At 40.9% G+C, this 21,100-nt stretch overlaps 2 protein-coding genes across 10 annotated transcripts in view; one reads left to right on the top strand and one right to left on the bottom strand.

Annotated features, from left to right (window-relative positions):
- Positions 1-21,100, top strand: part of LOC309642016 (uncharacterized protein) — a 302,740-nt gene that overhangs the window by 244,434 nt on the left and 37,206 nt on the right. For 2 of the 6 annotated variants that reach the window (XR_014252884.1, XR_014252885.1), the window contains exon 10: positions 7,119-7,335. The gene's annotated coding sequence lies outside the window, so the exon portion shown is untranslated. Of the gene's footprint in view, positions 1-3,869; positions 5,037-7,118; positions 8,123-21,100 lie in introns of those variants that run through there. The other 4 variants (XM_082422932.1, XM_082422934.1, XR_014252886.1 and 1 more) reach the window with 3 other exon arrangements.
- The window catches only part of MYRFL (myelin regulatory factor like), a gene marked incomplete at its 3' end in the record, with an annotated part of 131,375 nt that overhangs the window by 4,933 nt on the left and 105,342 nt on the right, over positions 1-21,100 (bottom strand). For 2 of the 4 annotated variants that reach the window (XM_082422720.1, XM_082422719.1), the window contains exons 14-22: positions 19,243-19,406; positions 18,573-18,636; positions 13,936-14,021; positions 11,305-11,379; positions 11,169-11,221; positions 10,868-11,047; positions 3,669-3,731; positions 2,935-3,022; positions 867-941 (exon numbers count right to left, since the gene is read on the bottom strand). In XM_082422720.1, the coding sequence (XP_082278846.1) occupies positions 867-941; positions 2,935-3,022; positions 3,669-3,731; positions 10,868-11,047; positions 11,169-11,221; positions 11,305-11,379; positions 13,936-14,021; positions 18,573-18,636; positions 19,243-19,406 (848 nt within the window). Of the gene's footprint in view, positions 1-866; positions 942-2,934; positions 3,023-3,668; positions 3,732-7,917; positions 8,070-10,867; positions 11,048-11,168; positions 11,222-11,304; positions 11,380-13,935; positions 14,022-18,572; positions 18,637-19,242; positions 19,407-21,100 lie in introns of those variants that run through there. The other 2 variants (XR_014252875.1, XM_082422721.1) reach the window with 2 other exon arrangements.

The raw sequence follows: 21,100 nt of genomic DNA on the forward strand, positions 1-21,100 counted from the left end.
GTGCCTGCTATGTGCCAGGAAGGGGCAATGTTCTTAAATATCTCATGTCACTGGGGAGGCAGGAAAGTGATGGTTAAAAGGAAGGGCTGATTTGAAGCCCAGCTCCACCACTTACTCGCTATGAGTTTCGGGACAGGCTTTTTGACCTCTCTAAACTAAGTGTTCCCATCTGAAAAGGGTTGTTGAGAGGATTATATGACCCAGTAGTAAACTGTAGAGTGTCTGGCATATAGTCTGTGCTCAGCAAATGGTAGTTATTAATTTCACTGTTATTATCTGTGATTCTCACAGCAGCTCTCCTTGTTATGGTATAATGTCAAACACATCTTACAAATGAATGAACAGTAGCTCAGAGAGGATAAGTGGTTTCCCCAGGATTACAGAATTAGTAAGTGACAGAGACAAAATCTGAACACTGGTCTTCCCACCTCCAAACTCTGACTTCTTTTTTTCAACTCCCTTCAGGGAGGGGGTGGTGTCTGCATTAGCATTGCTCCCAGAAGCTCACAAAAATGTGCAGCCCCCCACATCCAGGGGCCAGGGCCACACTATTACTCTAGTTCCCACCCCAATTCAAAGGGACACAGCCAGGGGCAGTCTGAGAGCATCAAACTCAGGGTCACTGTCACTTTGTAGGTATGAGTATACAGCACAGAGCCTTTCCATTCCACTGGAGGGAGCCTGGAAGGTCCCAACCTTCATTTTGAAAACCCCTCCCTCAAGCTGGCCTAACTCTCAACCCAACCATTATTCTTTAACTGATAACTTTCCACCTCCTAACTTATTGATCAAATTGTGAAGGAAATTCAGTATTGTTATTCAAATAATGATAAAAACAGAATTGTCTTTTACAGCTATGCACTTACTTGATTTCCAGAGAGAATTTGACATTGGTGGGTGTGTACTTATTAACAGGAATATGGTAATTGTAATTTCCAGACCTAATTATGGGAAAAAAAACACAAATCAAAATACTCAGGAAAGGGTTCAAAAGGCTTTTTTCTACTTTTTGTATACTGTGTAAACTGTGAAATATTCTATAATACGTAACAGATACAGAAATCAAGTTTAACATGGCATAGTTTCGTGTTTTTCAAAGACATACCTGTCAAATTTCAAAGTGATCTCTTTTGGATCTTACTATATATGAAATATACCACAAAGATTTATGGTTTGTTAAAATACACAGAAGAAATGACAGAAAGTCAAATCCCAGACCAAATGCACAAAACTAAACAAATAGGAAATGACTTCAGTTCCCCTTAAGGAGATACAGATTTCAGAAGACAGATGAGGCAAAGTCCTCAAACTAACAATCCCTCTGGAAAGGAAAATTGGAAATAATAAATACCAGCTTTTTTACAGTAAACCACTCCCTTTTAGGCAACATTAGCAGGAAATATCATGTACTTTCAGAACTGGAATCAACTAAAATTATTATAGTCCTAATTACCATTTAGTAATGGAGAAAACTGCAAGACAGAAATGCTTATACAGACATTCCTCCTGCCCTTGACTAGGGATGCTTGGGGAAAGGGGGGAGTTCCATTGATTCATACTGTAATGAAAACTCTAGCAAAAAGGCTTATTGTATCTAATACAAGTTCTTATGACTGGCCATCCCTTGAATTATATGGAGAAATAACTTAAAACCAGATAAATGGGGAAAAGAGCCAATCATTTTAAATTTCCATTAATGAATATTAAACTGGGTTGTTAAAAATAAGAAAGCAAAAATAAAAGCAATAGATCTGAACTGGGATCAGGAGGGCTTTGTCCTACTGGAGGACGCTTAGGTAAATAGAATTCATTTCCTACTATGTGCCTCCCAACATCTGTGTGCTTTCCAGGAACACAACTCCTTAGCTAGTAAGTATCCTCATCTTACAGATGAGAAACAGGTACGCAGGGAGAATAAACATCTTGTCAAAGTGCTGGAATTTGAACCCAAATCATCTCACTCTTCATCACATCATTCTACCAAACCAATTATGTCTGTCTCTGACTTTTTCAAGCTCACTGAGCCTCAAGTTTTGTAATGGCAAAATGGGGATAATACCAACCTCATGTGATTTTGTGAGAATTCAATAAGATAATGAATGTAAAGGTCATAAACAAATCATAAAGCACCATACAGGTTATTTTCAAAAGTCAGGACCATCAGCCTGAAGCCTAAGGTACATTAGGCTGAAAAAAGAAATAAGGCTGAGAATCCGTAGGATTTGTGACACCAATTCAAAATACACAGCCTTGCCTTTAACCTAGCAGGCTTAAATATTAGCAGGCTTAACTAAACCAGTAAATACTGATCAAATAAAGAAAAAATAACTCCTTATTCTTAATGACTACAGCTTGCATATTGTGTTTGCTGAAGCTTCTATGCTTGCCCTCTATGCGTCTAGATGCATTGTTACCTTGATGCAGGCGATACACTAGAGATGAACATTGCTGATAACTTTTGCAGTACCCAGATTTTTTTCTCTTAACTGAAAAGGTTAGGATAAGCTATATTTTTTCAGCAATTAAAATAATGATATCCCTTGTTATTAAAATATACAAATGTCACGTCACTCATAACTTGGAGCCATCAGTAATAATGTCTTTCTTTTCTATAAAATTAACTAACAGCTCTGTGCCTATGGTATGTGGCCTCAGAGAGTCAGCCACAGAGCTGCCCCCTAAGCTTTTAGCTTTGGACTTACCCATTAAACCAGGAGACTGTAATCTTTGGAGCTGTGGTTTATTGACATTTGCTAATACCAACCATTTTATGATTCCCTCTTCCACCATACAACAAATGTGTTTTCACTTAAGGAGCAATATAAGCACACATCGGTTTTACCGGGTAGCATTAGCTTTCATTCCAGTCTCAAAAACCCAGAGCCCTGAGTAAATTCCAGAAACAATCAGGGGATAATGGGGAGGCTTACCCACCCGCACTGGAGGCTTCTACTGCAATACCGACGATCTATTATTTGCTGGATTTCCATAATCTGAATAGAACTGATGGTTGTATCAATCCCTGAATTGAGAAGAAATAAAGTAAACTCTTCTGCAGAGAAAAAGAGCATTGTGCTCCAGGGCAGGCTCCAAATTGCAGAATGTGAAACAAGAGTTTCCTAGATAAATGGATTCCATTTGCATTCAAATGGGGGAAAAAAAGGAGAAGAAAGGGGAGAAGGCTTTTGTTGTTGTTACAGTAAATTTTAAGAAAACTAAAAAAAAAAACAAAAAAAAAACAAGCTCCAATAGACAGCCTCATAACATCCAAAAGAATGCCTGGATCATGGAAGTCCTACTAAATTGAAATTTATTGAAAATGGAGAGCGCAATGTGATATGCAATCTGGCCAATAAAGAAAGATTCAACAAAAATCAGAAAACAGAAAACCAACTAAAAATTTAGCAGAAGAACAGAAGAAGAGAGCAGGAAGTTCAAATTATTAAAATCCATGAAGATCAACCAAAAGGCCTAGCGGTATGCAACCATTTCTAATGCCTCCTTAATGGTTAGGCAGCCGTCGATTATCGAAACGTAATTCCACAGGTGTTTGTGGCAGAGTGCAGCCTCCTTCCCTGTGCCTTACTCCAGTAATGCTTTCACAGCTTGTTAGTATTCTGCCCGGCTCCACAAAACCAAAGAAGAAAGTCACTTAAATATAAACTTACAGTCGCTCCCCCAGTCAAGGTTGGTTAGCGCCTGTCCTGCCAAGAATGATGTGCTCCTGTCTCCTGAAGAGGAAAAAAGTCTGTCAGTCTTGAAGCTTGTTCAGGATGAGAAGAAACCCAGTGTGTGCCCTAGTTTGTCTCTGTCAGTTGAATGTTTCCCCCACCTTTCAACCCATCACATCCCTATGCCATTTCTTACAGAGCTAGTTTACTGTCACCCTTCTCCAAAAAGCCATCTGTTTCGGACTGAATTATGTCCTCCAAGTTCTTATGCATGAAGCCCTAACCCCTGGTAACTCAGAATGTGACTGTGTTTGGAGATGGGCCTTTAAAGTGATAATTAAATTAAAATGAGGCTGTTAGTGTGGGCCCTAATCCAATCCGAGTGGCATTCTTATAAGAAGAGGAGATTAGGACATGAAGAGGCCTGCTTGCATGGAGGAGAGACCTTGTAAGGACACAGGGAGAAAGCGGCCATCTTTGAGCCAAGGAGTGAGACCTCAAGAAACCAGACCTGGTAGCACCTTAATTTGGACTTCTAGCCTCCAGAACTGTGAGAAAATAAATTTCTGTTGCTTAAGTCACCTAGTCTGTGGCATTTCGTTATGGCAACCCCAGCCGACGAAGACACCATCCCGTATGAGATCACTGCAGCTCACAGCTCCCCCCTTCCACTGCCATGGCGTGTATTATGACTGAATCCTCTAAGTGGTGATCAATCAGTAATATCTTCTCTATCACTGTACCAAAGGGCACATTATCTCTGGATTGTTACTTTCCACGTATCTTTGCCCTTTCTCAACAACTCCAGAATAGGGAACCTCTACTAACGTTCTTTGAATAATCTATAACTCCAAGCATAATGTGATCCACTCAGGAAAAAAGCGAGCTTAAGTTAAAAACTGAGCTGCAGCCAGCTGAGGAGAGGACTCAAATCACTGGTATGGGGCCAGAGCTCGCTTGTGGGGAAGGAAGCCAGGGGAGTGCTTGACCCGTCAGAGCCGAAAAGGCATTTTAAAAGCAATATTGAAAAGGTAACCACTCAGATGACTGTTGTTAAGGCTATGGGAAAAAAATGTATCTTTTTAAAGTGGATGGTAAAAGCAACCATTTAGTGAGTTGTTCAGCAAACCTAACAAAAGAATTTTAAAGTTTTTGCAGTCAGTTTTTAAATTTGCAGATGTTTTTTCAAGTGTATGTACTCTGTATTGCAGTCCTTCATTTTCATTAAATATCTATGTTTTTCAATATAATTTTGGGCAAAACACAAAGACGTTAACCTTATTTAACAAGAGACATAAGTTAAAACAATATGTGCTGCTTTCATGGGAAAGAAAAAGAGACAAGAGCTAAAACAAGTTTCTGTATGGAATTTCAGGGTAGAAAGCAAAGCAACGGTGCAGACTTCTGGGGGTTAGTCGCTCCTAAGTATCTGTCCAGGTTAGTACTTCTCACACTAAGTGGAAGGGCTGGTTCACTTGTCTAGAACTGTGAGCTTTTGGAAGAGTGCATCTTGTTCACTATTGTATCCCCACATAAGGCAATGCCAGGCTCAACTGTGGGACTCACTACACATCTGTGGAAGGATGGAAGGAGGAGAGTCAGGGAAAGAGGAAGGAAGAGAGGAGGGAAAGCCAATCATGTATCTTCTAGAAAAATGTTTCCTCTTCCACACTCAAAGGAGACACCCCTAGGGGACGGGTGCAGAGGGATGCTAGGAGTGGACTCGGGGAGCTGGGCTTCTTCGTCCTGTTAGCAAATGGGAGTGAGACAACTTGAAGGCGAGGCAAGTTTCCTGAAAATCCTCCCCAGCGTGATGCTTCCCTTTAAGAAGAAATGGACCTTGATATATGGTGATTTTCTAGAAAATTGAATATTTCCCTTTACCTAAAAATGTATGTACTGTCTAAAAGGCCTCCAGATTTCTTGGATTCCAGCTATTCAAATAGTAATTTTCGAGCACATGTCTCCTGCTATGACTTTTGCTTATGACTGCTTCCATAGAAGGCTCATTTACAAGGCAAATGAGGCATAAAGAGAAGGGGAAACCTGACTTCTCTATACTGTCTGTTTTCTTTCCCTACCTTTTGTTCTATTTTCCTGCTGAATTTTCAGGAAAAAGGTCATTGTAAAGTCTGGCAGTAGAACTACAGAGTTGCCTTACTTCCACAGAAGTGTATTTCTGGGTTCCTGGAGACATAGAACCCTGTGATAAGATTTAGCATCTAATGGGATAAAGTGTTTTTTAACAGTAATAAAAAGGTGAAGTTGAGGAGAGATAATCTTGCACCTTAGAATTATGAAAATGGCTTTTCAAAAGCAGGATTGGAAATAAATTTTGAGTCTCCTGTAAAACACCTCCACTTTGTCACTTCTCTGAGGCAAGACTATTCAATTCCGAAAGGCTGGTTATTGGAAAACCGTAAATTCTCCTGTAGTCATACAGGGGTGGCTCTCATTTTACAAGTGCCTTCCAGCAATATTCCCTATAAAGTTATTCCCTATAAAGTTAATATACATTCCCAATGGTTTCCATCGTAAAGTTGGAGATATATTTCACAGTCAGCAGATGAGATCTCCCCATAAACTAAATTAGAAACTTCTGGAGAGGAGAGACTTAAGATGGTGTCCAACCAAAGTATATCCTGTCGTGGTAGAATGTGTGTATTGCACTACTTGTAAAACTGCGCTGATGGCTGAGTCCCAATACATCTTGGATACCTTTTTCTTTCATGACTGAAACAGGCTCAGGCCAAGAAAAAGTCAATGAGCCCAACCAATCGACGATTGAGTCCTTTAACACGGGGAAACATTTTCTTTCAATCACTGACTCTTCTCAGAGGTCTGGTCTCCAAATCAAAATAAGCATGAATTACAGATGCCTTTTGCTTTGTGAGATTTTAAAAGTCTACCAAATCTCTTAAAATCTGTAGAACTCCACTGATGCTTTTTCCCACAGGCTTTTAAGTTTTTAATATCTAACTCTGCTGCCTATTTAAATCTTTATTGGTTCCATAGATTAAAGTCTGATGCATCACACTCAGTTCCTCAGAGTAGAAGCTGAATATTTTGAAATACCCACTTTCCACTTCCTATTAGTCTTACGCAAACCTTTCATTAAGTGTGAGAAGAGGGGATAACCTTTCTGAAAGACATTTTAAGCAACCAACTTAGGCCCAAAGGAAGAATAATGGCTTGAGCTTAGCATGTCATAAAAATGCTGATTTCCCTGTCCTTATTTTACTAGTAGTCTTACGCCTCAGGAAGGAGGCTCATAAATGTGTTCTGGGGCTTGGTAAACTATTAGATATTACTCCACATCTCACTAAGAGTTAGTCTAAGTTCTTTTTAATTAAAAAATTTTTATTCTTAAATTTGTAATTGGTCTTAAATGCCTCAGAGACATCTTGTTGAAAAGAATATTTGCCTGGTTTTCTCTTTTGGATTTAGGAACCCTGATGTTATATGTTGCCCTGGACAGAGGCAAAAGATGGAGCAGCAGCAGAGGAGAAATGCTTTTCTTCAGGCCCCCAGAAATATCCCACACTGGGCACAACAGCTCAGTGGCTGTAGGCACACAGCGGAATATTACTTAGCCATAAAAAAGAGTGAAATAATGCCATTTGCAGCAACATGGATGGACCCAGAGATTATCATACTAAGTGAAGTAAGTCAGACAAAGACAAATATATGATATCACTTATGTGTGGAATCTAAAAAGATGATACAAATGAACTTATTTACAAAACAGAGACTCACAGACATAGAACCCAAACTTATAGCACCAAAGGGGAAAGGGGAGGAGGGATAACTTAGGAGGTTGGGATTAAAATATACACACTACTATATATAAAATAGATAACCAACAAGGACCTACTGTATAGCACAGGGAACTATACTCAATATCTTGTAATAACAAATAATGGAAAAGAATCTTATATATATTTTTATCTCACTTTGCTGTACACCTGAAACTAACACAACATTGTAAATCAACTATATTTCCATAACATTTTTTTTTAATAGCTATAGGCAAAGGGGAGGGGGCAGAGGGTGCTGAAAGGGCTTTCTAGAGCCATAGAGTAGATACTTTCTGCATCTTCTAGAGTTGATCCCAGGTACATGCACACACCAAGCCCAAATAAGTGGAGGCAGAATGGTGGGGACAGGGGACCCAGATTTCGATTTCTACTTTGCTCATAATTCACTGCAGAATCTTAAGCAAAGTCCTGAGCCTCTATTTCATCAGTCATAAAATGGGTAAATTGGTATAAATCAGAGATTCTCCTGACCTGGGGACTTTGGAATCCCAGATGATTACATAAAGGGGTCTGTGGTGTTGGCTGTGGACTTGAAAAGTAACAATCTCTCCCATAGATTTGTACCATTTTTCAAATGTTGCTGTTGAATTAACAAAAATAATTCAATTAAAAGCTTAACAGAATTTATAGTTACATTCTCCCTCTACGTACTTTCTCAAATAATTGTAAAAACATAATGGATTCATAATCTCAGGGTCAAAAAGTCAGGGAGCCACTGGTGTAGCTGCTCTCTGACCTTCTATGACTCTAAATCCCCCAGAGTTTTCAAGTTTCCTGAAGGTTACAGTAAATAGAACATTTAAGTCCTCTCAGTTTTTTTTCTCAAGTTGAAAGAGGGAAGAGGGAACAACTTTCCCAGTGTGTCAGAGAGCCTGATAAAGCAGAATTTAAACTCCATTTTTAGCCAGAGAAGCTGATAGTTGTGTCTAGAAGGACACAGCCAGACACCTTGGAGCAAATCTTCTTTCTTTGGGAGTCTCTTCAGTGTCTCTCATCATTATGGAAACATAAGATGAGCAGACACTCATTGTCCCAGAGAAGATGGCAATAAACCTTCCTGTGGTTTGATAAGGGCTACTCTTCCCAGTACCCCCTTGATGTGAAGAGCTGGTTGCTATAGGAGTGAATTTGCTCAAAGGTCAAAAAGCTTTTTGAAAATGAAGATTGGGCCAGTTCCCAACCTCTTCCTGTTCAGGATTCATTGTTATCCACCTCACATGGGTGAGATGGTCTCATTTGAGGACTGTTCTCAGAAAATGACACCAAGGTGGACTCCCAAGGTAAGGAAAAGGTTTACCAGCCACAAGGTTCCATGTGCTTTAAAAAGGGAAGGAAGGGGGCTTCCCTGGTGGCGTAGTGGTTAGGAATCCGCCTGCCAATGCAGGGGACACGGGTTCGAGCCCTGGTCCGGCAAGATCCCACATGCCACGGAGCAACTAAGCTGGTGCGCCACAACTACTGAGCCTGTGTTCTAGAGCCCGAGAAGCACAACTACTGAAGCCTGTGAGCCACAACTGCTGAAGCCTGCGGGCCTAGAGCCCGTGCTCCACAACAAGAGAAGCCACCGCAATGAGAAGCCCGCACACCACAACGAAGAGTAGCCCCCACTCGCTGCAACTAGAGACAGCCCGCGCGCAGCAACAAAGACCCAACGCAGCCAAAAATAAAATAAGTAAAATTTAAAAAAAAAAAAAGGAAGGAAGGTTCTGGGGGATTTCTGAGACAGTAATGGATTTTTCCGTATTTAAAACTATTGAGGATATGATCACTGAAACTGAAAATTTCTTCCTTCAAATTGAACTTTTATCCTCACTCTGTAGTGATGCATCTGTTCCCAAGTTCAATGAAAAATTGCTTTCAAGAGAAAAACACTACAAGCGTTGCCTCCTATAGGTGCGGGGGAAAACTCTCTGTGCCTTAGCTTCCTCATTGGAAAAAAAGGGGATAATAACAGTGCCTATCTTTCAAGCTTGTGAGGACTAAGGACTTACTCATGTAGCCTACTTATGACAGTGCCTTGCATACAACAGTAATACCTCATTATGTGGTGTTACTGATGATGGTGATGATGATGATTTGTAGAAGTTATTTATTCAAGCCTCGAATATGAAATAATATCAAAGGAAATTACATTTCTGCCCCCAAACTTCAACCACTGACCATAGTCTACATGTCATTAGTCATTAGGTCTACTCAAAAATATTCTGGCTCATCTTCTTCCAGGCATGTGTTGGGTCTGCACTTCACCAACTGTTTTTAAATTAGACATGACCAATGTCACTTGCTTTGGCCAGTAACATGTAAGCAGAAGTGACTTGTGTTACACCCACATGGAAGCTGTAAGAGCCAGTGCACAATTTGCCCCGTTCTCTTACCACCTCTATAGAGGCTGTGGAAATACATACTGAGAAGGAGTCTCTATCAGCTGAGTCCTGAATGGCATGATGAACAAGATCCCTCTTTTGACCGACATTTGACATATAGAGAGGGTCAAATAAATTTTTGTCCATTAAGCCACAGTGATATGGGAGTTGTTACCACAGCATCTTAACTGATAAGTCACACTGATATGTATGTATTGTTATTATTAGCATCGTTATCATCATCATTATTTTAGATACTTGTTAAAATGTGTATATACAGAAGGAGATTTCTAGAAACAATAATAACTTAGTATACATTGGGATGTATAGTATTTGATCTTACAGAGATAATTACACTTTTAGTCCTTGATCAAGTTCCCATAATTTTATTTATTTTTTGGCTGTGCGGCATGCGGGATCTTAGTTCCCAGACCAGGGATCAAACCCGTGCCCCCTTCAGTGGAAGTGCAGAGTCCTAACCACTGGACCGCCAGGGAAGTCCCAATTTTTTTAACATGAAAATTCTGTTACTTAAAGAGTATCAATGTGTGTGTGTGTGTGTGTCTGTGTCCCAAGGAGGAGGAAGAAGAAGATAATCTGAAAGTGGAAGCCTTTTTCAGGGACTTAAAGCTTACCCTGAACTCATTAGAATCTTCAAAGCCTTTTACATTTTGCCCTACTTGGTTTGGGCAGAGAGCCCAGATGCCACATCATTTTATAAGTTCTAAGTGAGCCAAAAGATCTACCCATCCTCACATAATTACTTCTCTTGTGCTACTATTACTATCTTGGTTGGCAGTGAACAAATGAGACCCTTTCACTTGAATCAACCAAAATTTCATCCCTGGGTGGGGAACTCAATATTATAAGTGATTACAAGTTTGTGTATTTGTGTTTTCAAAGATCTTGCCACCCCAAATAGAAGAGTGGAACCATTAACAGACTATCCAAGTAGATAGTGAGAAGGGAAAAACCTCAGGTTCAAAGCACTAGTTACTCTTTGAACATTCTTTACCTGCCCATGGCCTCTGATGGGGCTCCTTCTCCTTGGGCTGTCTTTGCACAGGGCTTGAGAGGACTCTTCTTGCTCCCCAGATGGGACAGCAGTAAGTCTCCTGACATGGCAGGATCTCACAGAAAGTGATCTCTGGTACTTGGAAGGGGGGTTGTGTGGTTGCCAGAGATGTATTAGGTGCTGCAAGGCATTGGACAGAGGGGAGGAAAGTGACGAGGTTAACCTGAAAGGCTGGTTCTTCTATTGACAATTCACATGAAACCCAGGCTGGGTTTGAGGGTGAGGAATGTGACGATCTTACCCAAGGGGGAAGCTGTGGGTGGCAGAGCCGGATCCTGGGAGCCGGTGAGGTTGCTGGAGGAGGAGAACAAAATAATTAATGAAAGAGGCCTTCAAGAATCCTTCTCCCCAAAGGAAAACAAGACTGGAATTCTCACCTCGAAGGGAGACTTGGGGTACATCGGTCTTGATCTTTTAAGCTAAGTATGTAAAGGGAGACTATTGTCAAGCCACTGTTAAAAAAAAAAAAAAAGAAAGAAAGAAAGAAAGAGTTATGTGGCAGATTTGATGCCAATATATCTCACACAACCAGCTGGCCAGAGATGTCCTCTCCCAGGCCACACAGATGGGAGAGGAGGGGGCGGGCAGCCAGGGCTGACAGAAGCACCATGGAAGCCAGCACAGTTCTGCTTCTCAGCCCTGGTGAGAAAAAGCCCCCAATCTTCCTGCAGCTCAGAGGCTCCCTGGCTACTCCAGGCTGACGGATTTTTCCACAAAGCAGCCCCCTGGCCCTGGCAAGCTGTCTCAGAAACGTCTGTCACTAGTGGAAGATTACAAGAGGAAGCAGGAAGCCTCACTGGAGGCAGCCCTCTGCTCCTTGCAGGCAAAACTCAGAGCAGAGTTCATATCCCCCTGCTGGAGGGCATCCACACTGTGGTGCTGGGAAATGAAAGGCCACACAGGTTTAGTCAGCAGTAGGTGCCAAACCCTTTGGCCGCTTCTGACATCTTCCTGCTGCCTGTCTTTTCAGAGCACAATACACCAACTTGGACAGAGGAAGGAAAAAAGTACAATAAAGCATCCATTTCCACACTACATGACTTCAAAATAATGAGTGTATCTTTCCCCCCGATTATCAGAACTTATATAACCAAAAGGAAGCTTACCTTAAAGGTCCTGAGCTTTGGGAAGCTCTTCCCAATATTGCTCACACATCCAAACACTCAGTATTCTCCTGTTTCGAGGGTGTCTCTAGAACTCTCTCTACAATCCTGCCGTGTGCTGGGCCTGACACAGGGGACCTTACTTGACCTCTTGCCGGCTTCATGTCACATCTGGTTCTCTAGACTCAACTCCTCATTAGTATTGATATCTTGTTCCCCATCAAAGGTAGTGGATTTACCATCATTAAATATACACAAAGAAATGTGCCACACGTTTGAATTCTGCTCATGAAGAAAGGATCCCCAGAGTGTTCTCAGCAGCAGCTGGTTACTGCCCAGTGAGCACAGCCCTGCCTGGGAAAAGTGGTGCTGAGCTCCAAAGATGCCGTTAGACAGAATCTGTGGCGTCGCCCTGGCAACTACTTGCTGTGGTCCAGTCTCCCTGACTTTGTTCTCCCACATTTCCCATTTTCTATCTCCCTATTACTAATCCTTAAATACTCTTTCTGATTTGTTTGCCATCTGCATCATTGCATGGCCCGGGCAACTTCTAGGATCATAGAATGAAACGGACATCTGCTTCTTTCTTTAGGGTTTTGACACTTCTCAGGTACACCACAGGCCGGAAACAAGACAATAAGCCCAATACCTCCCATTTCTGGTCTTAGAGGTCAACAACATTGGAATTCATAAGATCTGATAAGCACATTTAAAAAGCAGTCTCTTCATATCAAAATTAGACTTCCTATAAGCTTTGCATTGGATTTTCATGGGAATCTGTGTCTCTAGAGAATGTTAAGCATGTCTGTGAAAAGTAGATGCTTACACTCTCCTGAGTTGGGAATCCCAGAAGAAGACAAGTTCACTTAGGAGAGCGAGAAAAGTACACCAGCTTCTAATGGGAATTCTATGTAGTGGTGTCAAATACTTGGGGATGCTTCCTGCAGTGGGCAGTAGCAAGTGAAAAGTTAAAATGCTGAGGGGAGAGAAGGGTACAGAGAGACCCACAATGTCTCCTATAACTGAGAAGCTGCTTTAGATGAAGGAACTGGAAGCATCCTTGGGACCATCCCTTACTTAGCCTCTGAGGGTAACTGTATCTCCTGAGACAAGGCCCAGAAGCTAATCCTTTTCCACACTAACAAAGCATTTTTGGAGGGATAGATAAACACCCCTTCCACCATGTAAACGGACCAAAAACAAGAAGGCGAGGAGGACACAGGAAAGATGACCAGGGCTCAAAGGCTGAGGAGCCGTCATAGCAGCAGCACGAGCCTGAAGACCAGAGACCCGCTAAAGACTCCTCGTCCCGGTAAAGGATGACCCTCCTCCCGGCGAAGGACGGATGGCAGTCAGAAGGCACGCAGTGCTTGCACAGCAAATGTATTTGCTTTAACTGCTTAGTACATTTGGCTACAATTCCATCATATTGCATATCTTGGGGTAATCTCCGTCTCTTTTGGTATAAAATCCAGAAGAATTCTAATAATATGAATATCCATGGGAGAGTGGATTGTACCTACTCACTCTTTTCGCCTGAGTATATAGGAAGGAGAGCAAAGATTTTGAGAAAGTTATTTGCAAGACTAAAAAAGATACACACACACACACACACACACACACACACGAAAGGCACAGGGAACTGGTAAAAAATATCAGTTGATTAAAAAAAAAGATCATCCTTCATCTCATATTTAAGAACAGAAAGCCTGTGCTTCTTTTCTTCAAAGTATGAGTTTATAAAGGGCTCCCGTATCTCTAAGCTAAATCAAAGGCCAATGCCTGGTTTAAAGGGCTCCTTGTCTTCAAAGTAAATAGAAAGTCAGTCCCCAGTTCATGTGCGAGAAAAGGAAGATGGGAAGAGAAAAAGAGCTTGACACAGCACAACACTGATGTTTTTCTTACCAAAATGCCATCACAGCAATGAGAGTTATAACCAAGGTCTGGAAAACCCAGTTAGGACACGACTGTTTTTTTCCTGAAAAAGAAACCTATAAAAAATTCAGCAATGAGAAATGAAAAATCAGTGATACCAACTTTGAGAAGGATGCCTGAAGACTCATTCCCCAGGGGATCTTCGCTGCTCCCTTCAGCCTACATCTCCCTCCTCCTCTCTGCCTCTGAAAACGAAGTCCTTTCAAAGCCAAGTTCTTCCCTTTTCTTGGCACTCCAGGCTACACTCTCTCTTCCCTGCAGGACAACTGTCTGTGCCATTCATTTAGTGCTTATTCTTAGGTTTTATGAGAGAAGAAGACCTACCAGACAATATACTGTCAGAACCCAGAGGTCCATTTCTTCTAATAGGATACTTTTGAAAATCAAAAGGTCTTCAAGACATAATAGAATAAATACCAATGGAAGAACTTCAGGCAGCACGACAAATTGTAGAAAAGATTTTTGTGGCATGAAATACTATTAATTACTCCTTAAATCATATACAATTTTTTCCAATGCTGCCACCTATTTTTGAGGACTGTTCTGGGCCTATGTCTTATTTATTCTTACATCCATTCAACAAATATTCATTAAGCACTACTATGAGCAACGCTATAGGGGGATATGAAAATAAGTAAATTACACTCTATAGGAAGTGAGTGAGACAAACCTTTAGGACTGGTACATGTTGGCATTAAAAACTTGCACATAAGGAATGAGCCAAGAACCATAGGAGAGACAGCTGTGCAACTGGTGAGGAATCTCGCTGGACATACAAGAGGCTTTCTGCCCAGTTAAATATGGTGCTCCTTAAATATGAGTTTCCTACTAATGCAATAGAGAGTATTATGTTTGCTTCCTTCTTGGGGTACAGGATTGGAAGGGAATTGGAGGATGGTGGTAGTTAAGAAATAGTTTAAAATTGGTCTTTGAATTTCTTGGGCAGGTTATCTGCATAAAGAAAATGTTCTTCAATGTAATACCGGGGTGGGGGGGGGAATTAACCACACCCTTTTTAACAAGTACCCAAATTTTAGGGCTATCATAACTGAGTCATCCATAAGTGCAGTAGGAAGCCACTTTGAATACCAAGAAGTAGATGGTTTATACCATTCCTACATCCCACTGGAACGGTTTTGAGGACGTCCTAATAGTGTTCTGCGCAAAGAAAGAACTCAGTGAAATTTGTTGAATTGATTAGAATTAAATAGTATTAACCTCAGGATAAGAGCTTCCCCCTCCAACCTACTCCCCAAAGCTGCCAGATTATTTTAAGTCTCCATGCTTTTGCTCAAAATCCTTTGACCTCGTATAGGAAAATGGCCTGAGATCTGGGGTCAGACCTGGAGTCAAGCCCTGAACAAGTCATCTAAGTGTCATTGATCCTCATTTTCCTCATCAATAAAATAGGAAGGATAAAATCATACCTGCCTACATTTCAGAGTTATTGGGTGGACCTGATTAACAGAGAAATGTTTCTCAAGTTCAAGTCTGCATGAGAATTACTATGGAGCTTGTTAAAAAATCTAAACGCCCTGAAAAATTCTGATTCAGTAGGTTTCCATTTAGAGTGAGGTGGGGGGCTGTGAATCTGTAAGAAGTGAGATAATGAAAAGTATCTGTGTTTGCTAATATGTTTAGAATAGATAACTAGTAAGAACCTGCTGTATAGCACAGGGAACTGCACTTCACTGTACAGTAGAAACTAACACAACATTGTAAGACAACTATACCCCGATTAAAACAATAAATAAATAAATAAATTTAAAAATAAACATACTCATTGAGATGATACATCATTTATTCAGTATGATCCATTTGACCTCTATGTTACTAATTTTCATAATATCCTGAATTGTGGGGGGAGGCGGGCTCTCAGAAGAAGCCTGTTTGTTCCTTCCCTCTCTCCCTCCTCCTCCACATACTCAGTGAATTTTTACTCAAACCCTGAGGTCTTTCTCACCTCGCCCCAATCATCAACACACAGCAAGAATCACCCACCTACCTCTTGGAAGTAAAGAAAGAGAAGGAAAGGAGAGGAACCCTTTGGATTGGATGAGACCTTAATCTTCCTCCAGAACGAGCATCATCTTGGCCAGCATTGGCCCAGCCAATGCTTCTCACCATCGGGTAAAGCCCACCAACTGCTCATAGCCAGCACTTTGCTCATTAAGGCCCCCACCCAACCCAGGAGGACCACTCTCCACCCATACACTTGTGTTTCAATGCTCCAAGGATCTTGGAGGCTTTGAGGAATAAAGGTTACCTAGGGGGTTGGTGTATGGAAGGGAAAGTTAACCTCGGAGAAATAGCCAAAACCTCCTAGAAAGATAGTACAGGGAGAGCAAAATACCACCATTACTTGTATTTTATCAAGCTCCCTGGAAGACTCTGATATATGCCAAAGTATGAGAACCACTGAAATAGTGGGTTTGAAAATACTAAATAGCGGTAGACACTTATATAGCACTTATGTGCCACACACTCTTCTGAGTGCGTTATGTATACTAATTTATTTAACCTCACAGTAATCCTCAACTACTCTATAAGGCAAGTACTGTTATCATCCCTATTTTAGAGATGGGGAAACATGAGTCCCAGGAAGGCTAAGTTCCTCACTCAAGATCACACTGCTAGTAAGTCACAGAGCCAGGGTTTGAACCAAAAAACACTTGGTTCCAGAATCTATGCTCTTAACCCCAATGCCATGCTGCCTCCCTTTTCTGCCTGTAAAGAAAGGATACACTATACAACTTAGATATTATTATTATTCAAAAAGTCTTCATGGCTGCCAAATGAACTCCTTAACTGGTGATCCAGAAAGTGAGCCTAACTTATATTTTCAGCCTTAACTTCTACTCTCCTCCCTAACAAACTCCCACCTAGTCCTTCAAGGAAGCTGGTGCCAGCTCCCAGACCTTGGCTTGTGCCATTCCATCTGAAACCTCTCCAGCAGCACCTGTCACTTTCTAGCCAAAGCTTACGCCCCCTTGAAGGCCTGGGTCCTATGATACTCCCACGGTGCTCTGAGCCTCTGCAATATTTATCACATCCGGGTACAACTGTTCTCTGTATTCTCTTCTGATCTTCCCTGGCTACCTTAAAGTTCTTTAGAAGGGGCCACATCTTACTCACTTTTGCATGCACAGGGGCGTAACTGTGCCCCAACTCCCCCACCACCCATACACCCAAGACACTGAATCTCTTAATGCTTTAAATTTAGATTGTGAGCCTTCAGGGAATAGTTTGAGACTGGGCTATCCATTCATTCATTCATTTGACAAATATTTCTTGAGTACCTGCTCTGTGTCTGTCCCTGGGGACACAGAGTGAGGAAGGCTGACACAGAGCCTGTTCTCATGGACCATATGTTCTAGTTAATATTCTGAGAAAACTGCAAAATAAAAAGATTCTGTGTGTGCAAGATGGGCACTACAGAGGTTGCACAGGAACCAAATTGTACCAATCAGGGCCTCCATGGATGTAGATACAATTCCCTCTATCCCCTTGCAAACTGGTTAGTACAAAGAGCACCTTCCCTACACAATATTTTTAGTATTTTGTGTTTATTGAGCAACCTGCTATGTGCTGGGCATTGTGCTAAGGGCCTTCGCTCATTTAATCCTATCAATACTCTTTGTAAGGTAGATATTATTATTATCTCTGTTTCCCAATGCAATTAAGTAAACTTGCCCCCAAACACTTCTACATAAACATTTATCCATGTATTAATGCCTATTGGTATACCAAGAAACTTGTCCACAGCATAACATTTTAGTAGTTTTTAGTAGAATATTAAACTTTCTAAACCCTCTTAGAATAGTTCAGTGACGTACAACATGAGGAGTAGAGAGTAAATTGGGACAATGGCCCAAACATCAGGTCAGCCCTTAACAGGATATAGATTAAGGTCATAAATATCTTCCTCTGGGAAAGGCCACTTTTGGAAAACTAGTGGATCTGAGGGAGCGAGCTGAGGTTCACAGCTATCTATGAATGGCAGCTAGGAAGAGAGTATTGCAGCTTCTCCCTCACCGACACTTCTCTGCAATGGAGAGGGTGTCCTTTAAGTTAATAAATGATTAACCTTCACCTTTAATGTAAATGTTATCCTATTTGATGAAATGCTCTATTCATTAATAAAACTGTCACATTTTAACCTTTGCAAGCAAGTGAATACCTAGTCTCCATTTGCATATATGGTACTAAATATCAAAGGGAAAAGAGGGATTTGAGGATTAACTGACATCCCTTTGAGATCTTCTGGAGACAAAGATAAGGGCCTGAATCGAGTCAAGGCATCCACACAGATCTTGCAGCCCAGGGTCATCTGCTGATGAATTTCACCTGATGGGGACTATGTACACAAAAAGTGGCAGAACAATATTTCTGAAATGAGCATGTTCTATACTCATATCTCTAAACTTCTCTTTGAAAAACCAGTTAATATCTATTAAAAGGATAATATTTAAATGCCTTAAGTGCATAAGGATGCCTAGGGAACCCATCAACAAATAAATGAAGAAAAAAATTCCTGATCAATTTTTCTAAAGACTATTTGAATAGAAAATATCATCTCTGTTCATTATAAATTTAAGTCTATTTACCTTGCCGGTTTTTTTGGGAATGGTCCTTTTTGGAGAAGATGCACTAAGAGCTCTGCTAAATTTGCTTTAAAAAGAGAAAGAGAAAATTAGTTTTGATTCAAATGCCTCTCTAAGAGTTATATGACAGGCCCAGGCTGTCACTAACACAGCAGTATGCTTTTTTTTTTTTTTTATTCAGTGGTAATTTAAAAAAGGAAAAGTCAAGGCAATTGAGAGTTCTTTTTGTGTACAAGAAACTTAGTAAGTATAAATAAATGCATTAAAAGTTACATTTCCCTTTTTCTCAAAATATATCCCAGAAAATGTGCATGTACCTGCTTAAGTAATAAAAAAAATAGAATAAAAGTTTTTTCCCTGAGGACCAAACATGGTTTTTTAAATTTAGAAATGGCCAACTTTCCTCCTTAAAGGAAAGGCCACCCTTTTGTTAAAATGTAGCACTTCCTATAATCACTGCTCTTAAACAGATGCATTATATTTTGTTTTATTTTAAAAGCAGCAACAGAAAAAATAAAATTACCACATAAAACAACTGTGTTCCAAAACATTCTGAAAGAAGAATAGGGACTTAATTAAAAGAAAGTAATGGTTGCTGCTTGGTAGAACAAACCATTCAGATTGATCTAGTTATGGAAAGACCCCATTCTCTCCTTTCTCCAAATTTCTGTACCTGATTGAGCTCACTTCACTGGCGGAGGACTTCCAACTACTGAGCCGCTTTAGCCTGGCCAGGTTTCTGTTCCATATTTCTAACTCTTCTATTCTTTCTTCAAGGTTGTTGGTTAGTTTGCAAAGCTGCTTCACTGCACCCACATTTTCCATGAAGATCTGGTCCTAAAGATGAAAATAATTCAGAGCACATACAGTTTGAGACCACTAGACAACTGTCCACAGCCCATCCAAAGACAGTTGGAAAACTCTATTGAAAACGGCTACATACACACACACACACATACACACCCAGCCTCAAGTTCATTCAAGATAAATCTGGGGGCTTGAAATTTAAAGTGGTCTTGCCAAACTTCTGGCTATGTAGTAAAACTGCTTATGTTCAATTTGCAATAAAATGGAAATATGTCCTTGTATTCCAAGAGAGAGAACAGAGCTGAAGGGCACTGTCAAGTTTCGAATCCAAAGATTTATTTTCAGTGGCTATTATGCTCTATTTAAAACTCATGTAAAGAAAGTCAGAACAGGCTTCTGAATGTTGATTTGTGTTTGCATCACTAAATCATAAGGAATGACTCCAGTTCTCCCTGGTAAAATATGCATCAAATTGCTCAAGTGAAGGAGGGAGGAAAGAAGACCTGGGCTTTTCTCTGAGTTCTGCCACCTGCTAGATGTGAGATCCTGGGTAAAATATAACAACTTCTCTGAGCTTCAGTTTCTTCATTTATAAATGAGAGGATGATTCTTGAGGTGTTGATTTCTGTCTTAATATCCCATAAGCTATTACATGCAATTTATATTTTAGCTTAAACAAAATTTAAAACAACAGCACTTAATTCTTCCTATTCAAAGAAAGTTACTGACATGTCAGAAAGAGCAAGAAAGGAGAGATCAACCAAAACCACAGGGATCCAGACACCCCTTCCCCCACCCACACACGTCAGTTGTCTTGGGAACATGTGTGTCTGTCTCTTAGCCATACAAAAATCCTGGAAAGCTCTCATCAACTCACACCCCAATCCCATGACCACTCCTCTTCCCCACCCCCCTCTGTTTACAAGTTTAGAATGTCATGGCACTCTTTGGGGCTCATAGAGGCTGGTCCACCGTTGTAAAGTGATGCGCTCAAGGCCAAAATAGAAAGACTGTTTTGTGGCTGGGGATCAAACTCAGGGCTGTGTGTCTTTGAGATTCTCATCATGCAAACCAAAGTTTTCTGGGTTTCAAACACTGTAAAGCAACCCCTCAGAAAGGATTCAAAATCTGAACGTTATAGATTTAAGGCTTAGTTCATAGAGTTTAAAGGCATACATACTGGTGTAAAACACACTGGTAGGGCTTCCCTGGTGGCGCAGTGGTTGAGAATCTGCCTGCCAATGCAGGGGACACGGGTTCGAGCCCTGGTCTGGGAAGATCCCACATGCCGCGGAGCAACTGGGCCCGTGAGCCACAACTACTGAGCCTGAGCGTCTGGAGCCTCTGCTCCGCAACAAGAGAGGCCGCGATAGTGAGAGGCCTGCGCACTGCGATGAAGAGTGGCCCCCACTCGCCACAACTGGAGAAAGCCCTCACACAGAAACGAAGACCCAACACAGCCAAAAATAAAAACATAATAAATAAATAATAAATAAAAATTAAGAAAAAAAAAACACACTGGTAAAGGTAAGTATATAGTCAGTTTAAGAATACTCTAATACCATTATATAATGGTGTATAAATCACTTAACTCTAGCATAGAGGTTAAAGGACAAAAGTATTAAAAATAACTATAGCTTCAATAATCTGTTAATGGTACACACATAAAAAGAGGTAAATTATGACACCAAAAGCATAAAACATGGGGGGGGGGAGTAAAAGGG

This window comes from Balaenoptera physalus (assembly GCF_965194825.1).
Source record: "Balaenoptera physalus genome assembly, chromosome: 13".
Lineage (NCBI taxonomy): Eukaryota > Metazoa > Chordata > Mammalia > Artiodactyla > Balaenopteridae > Balaenoptera > Balaenoptera physalus.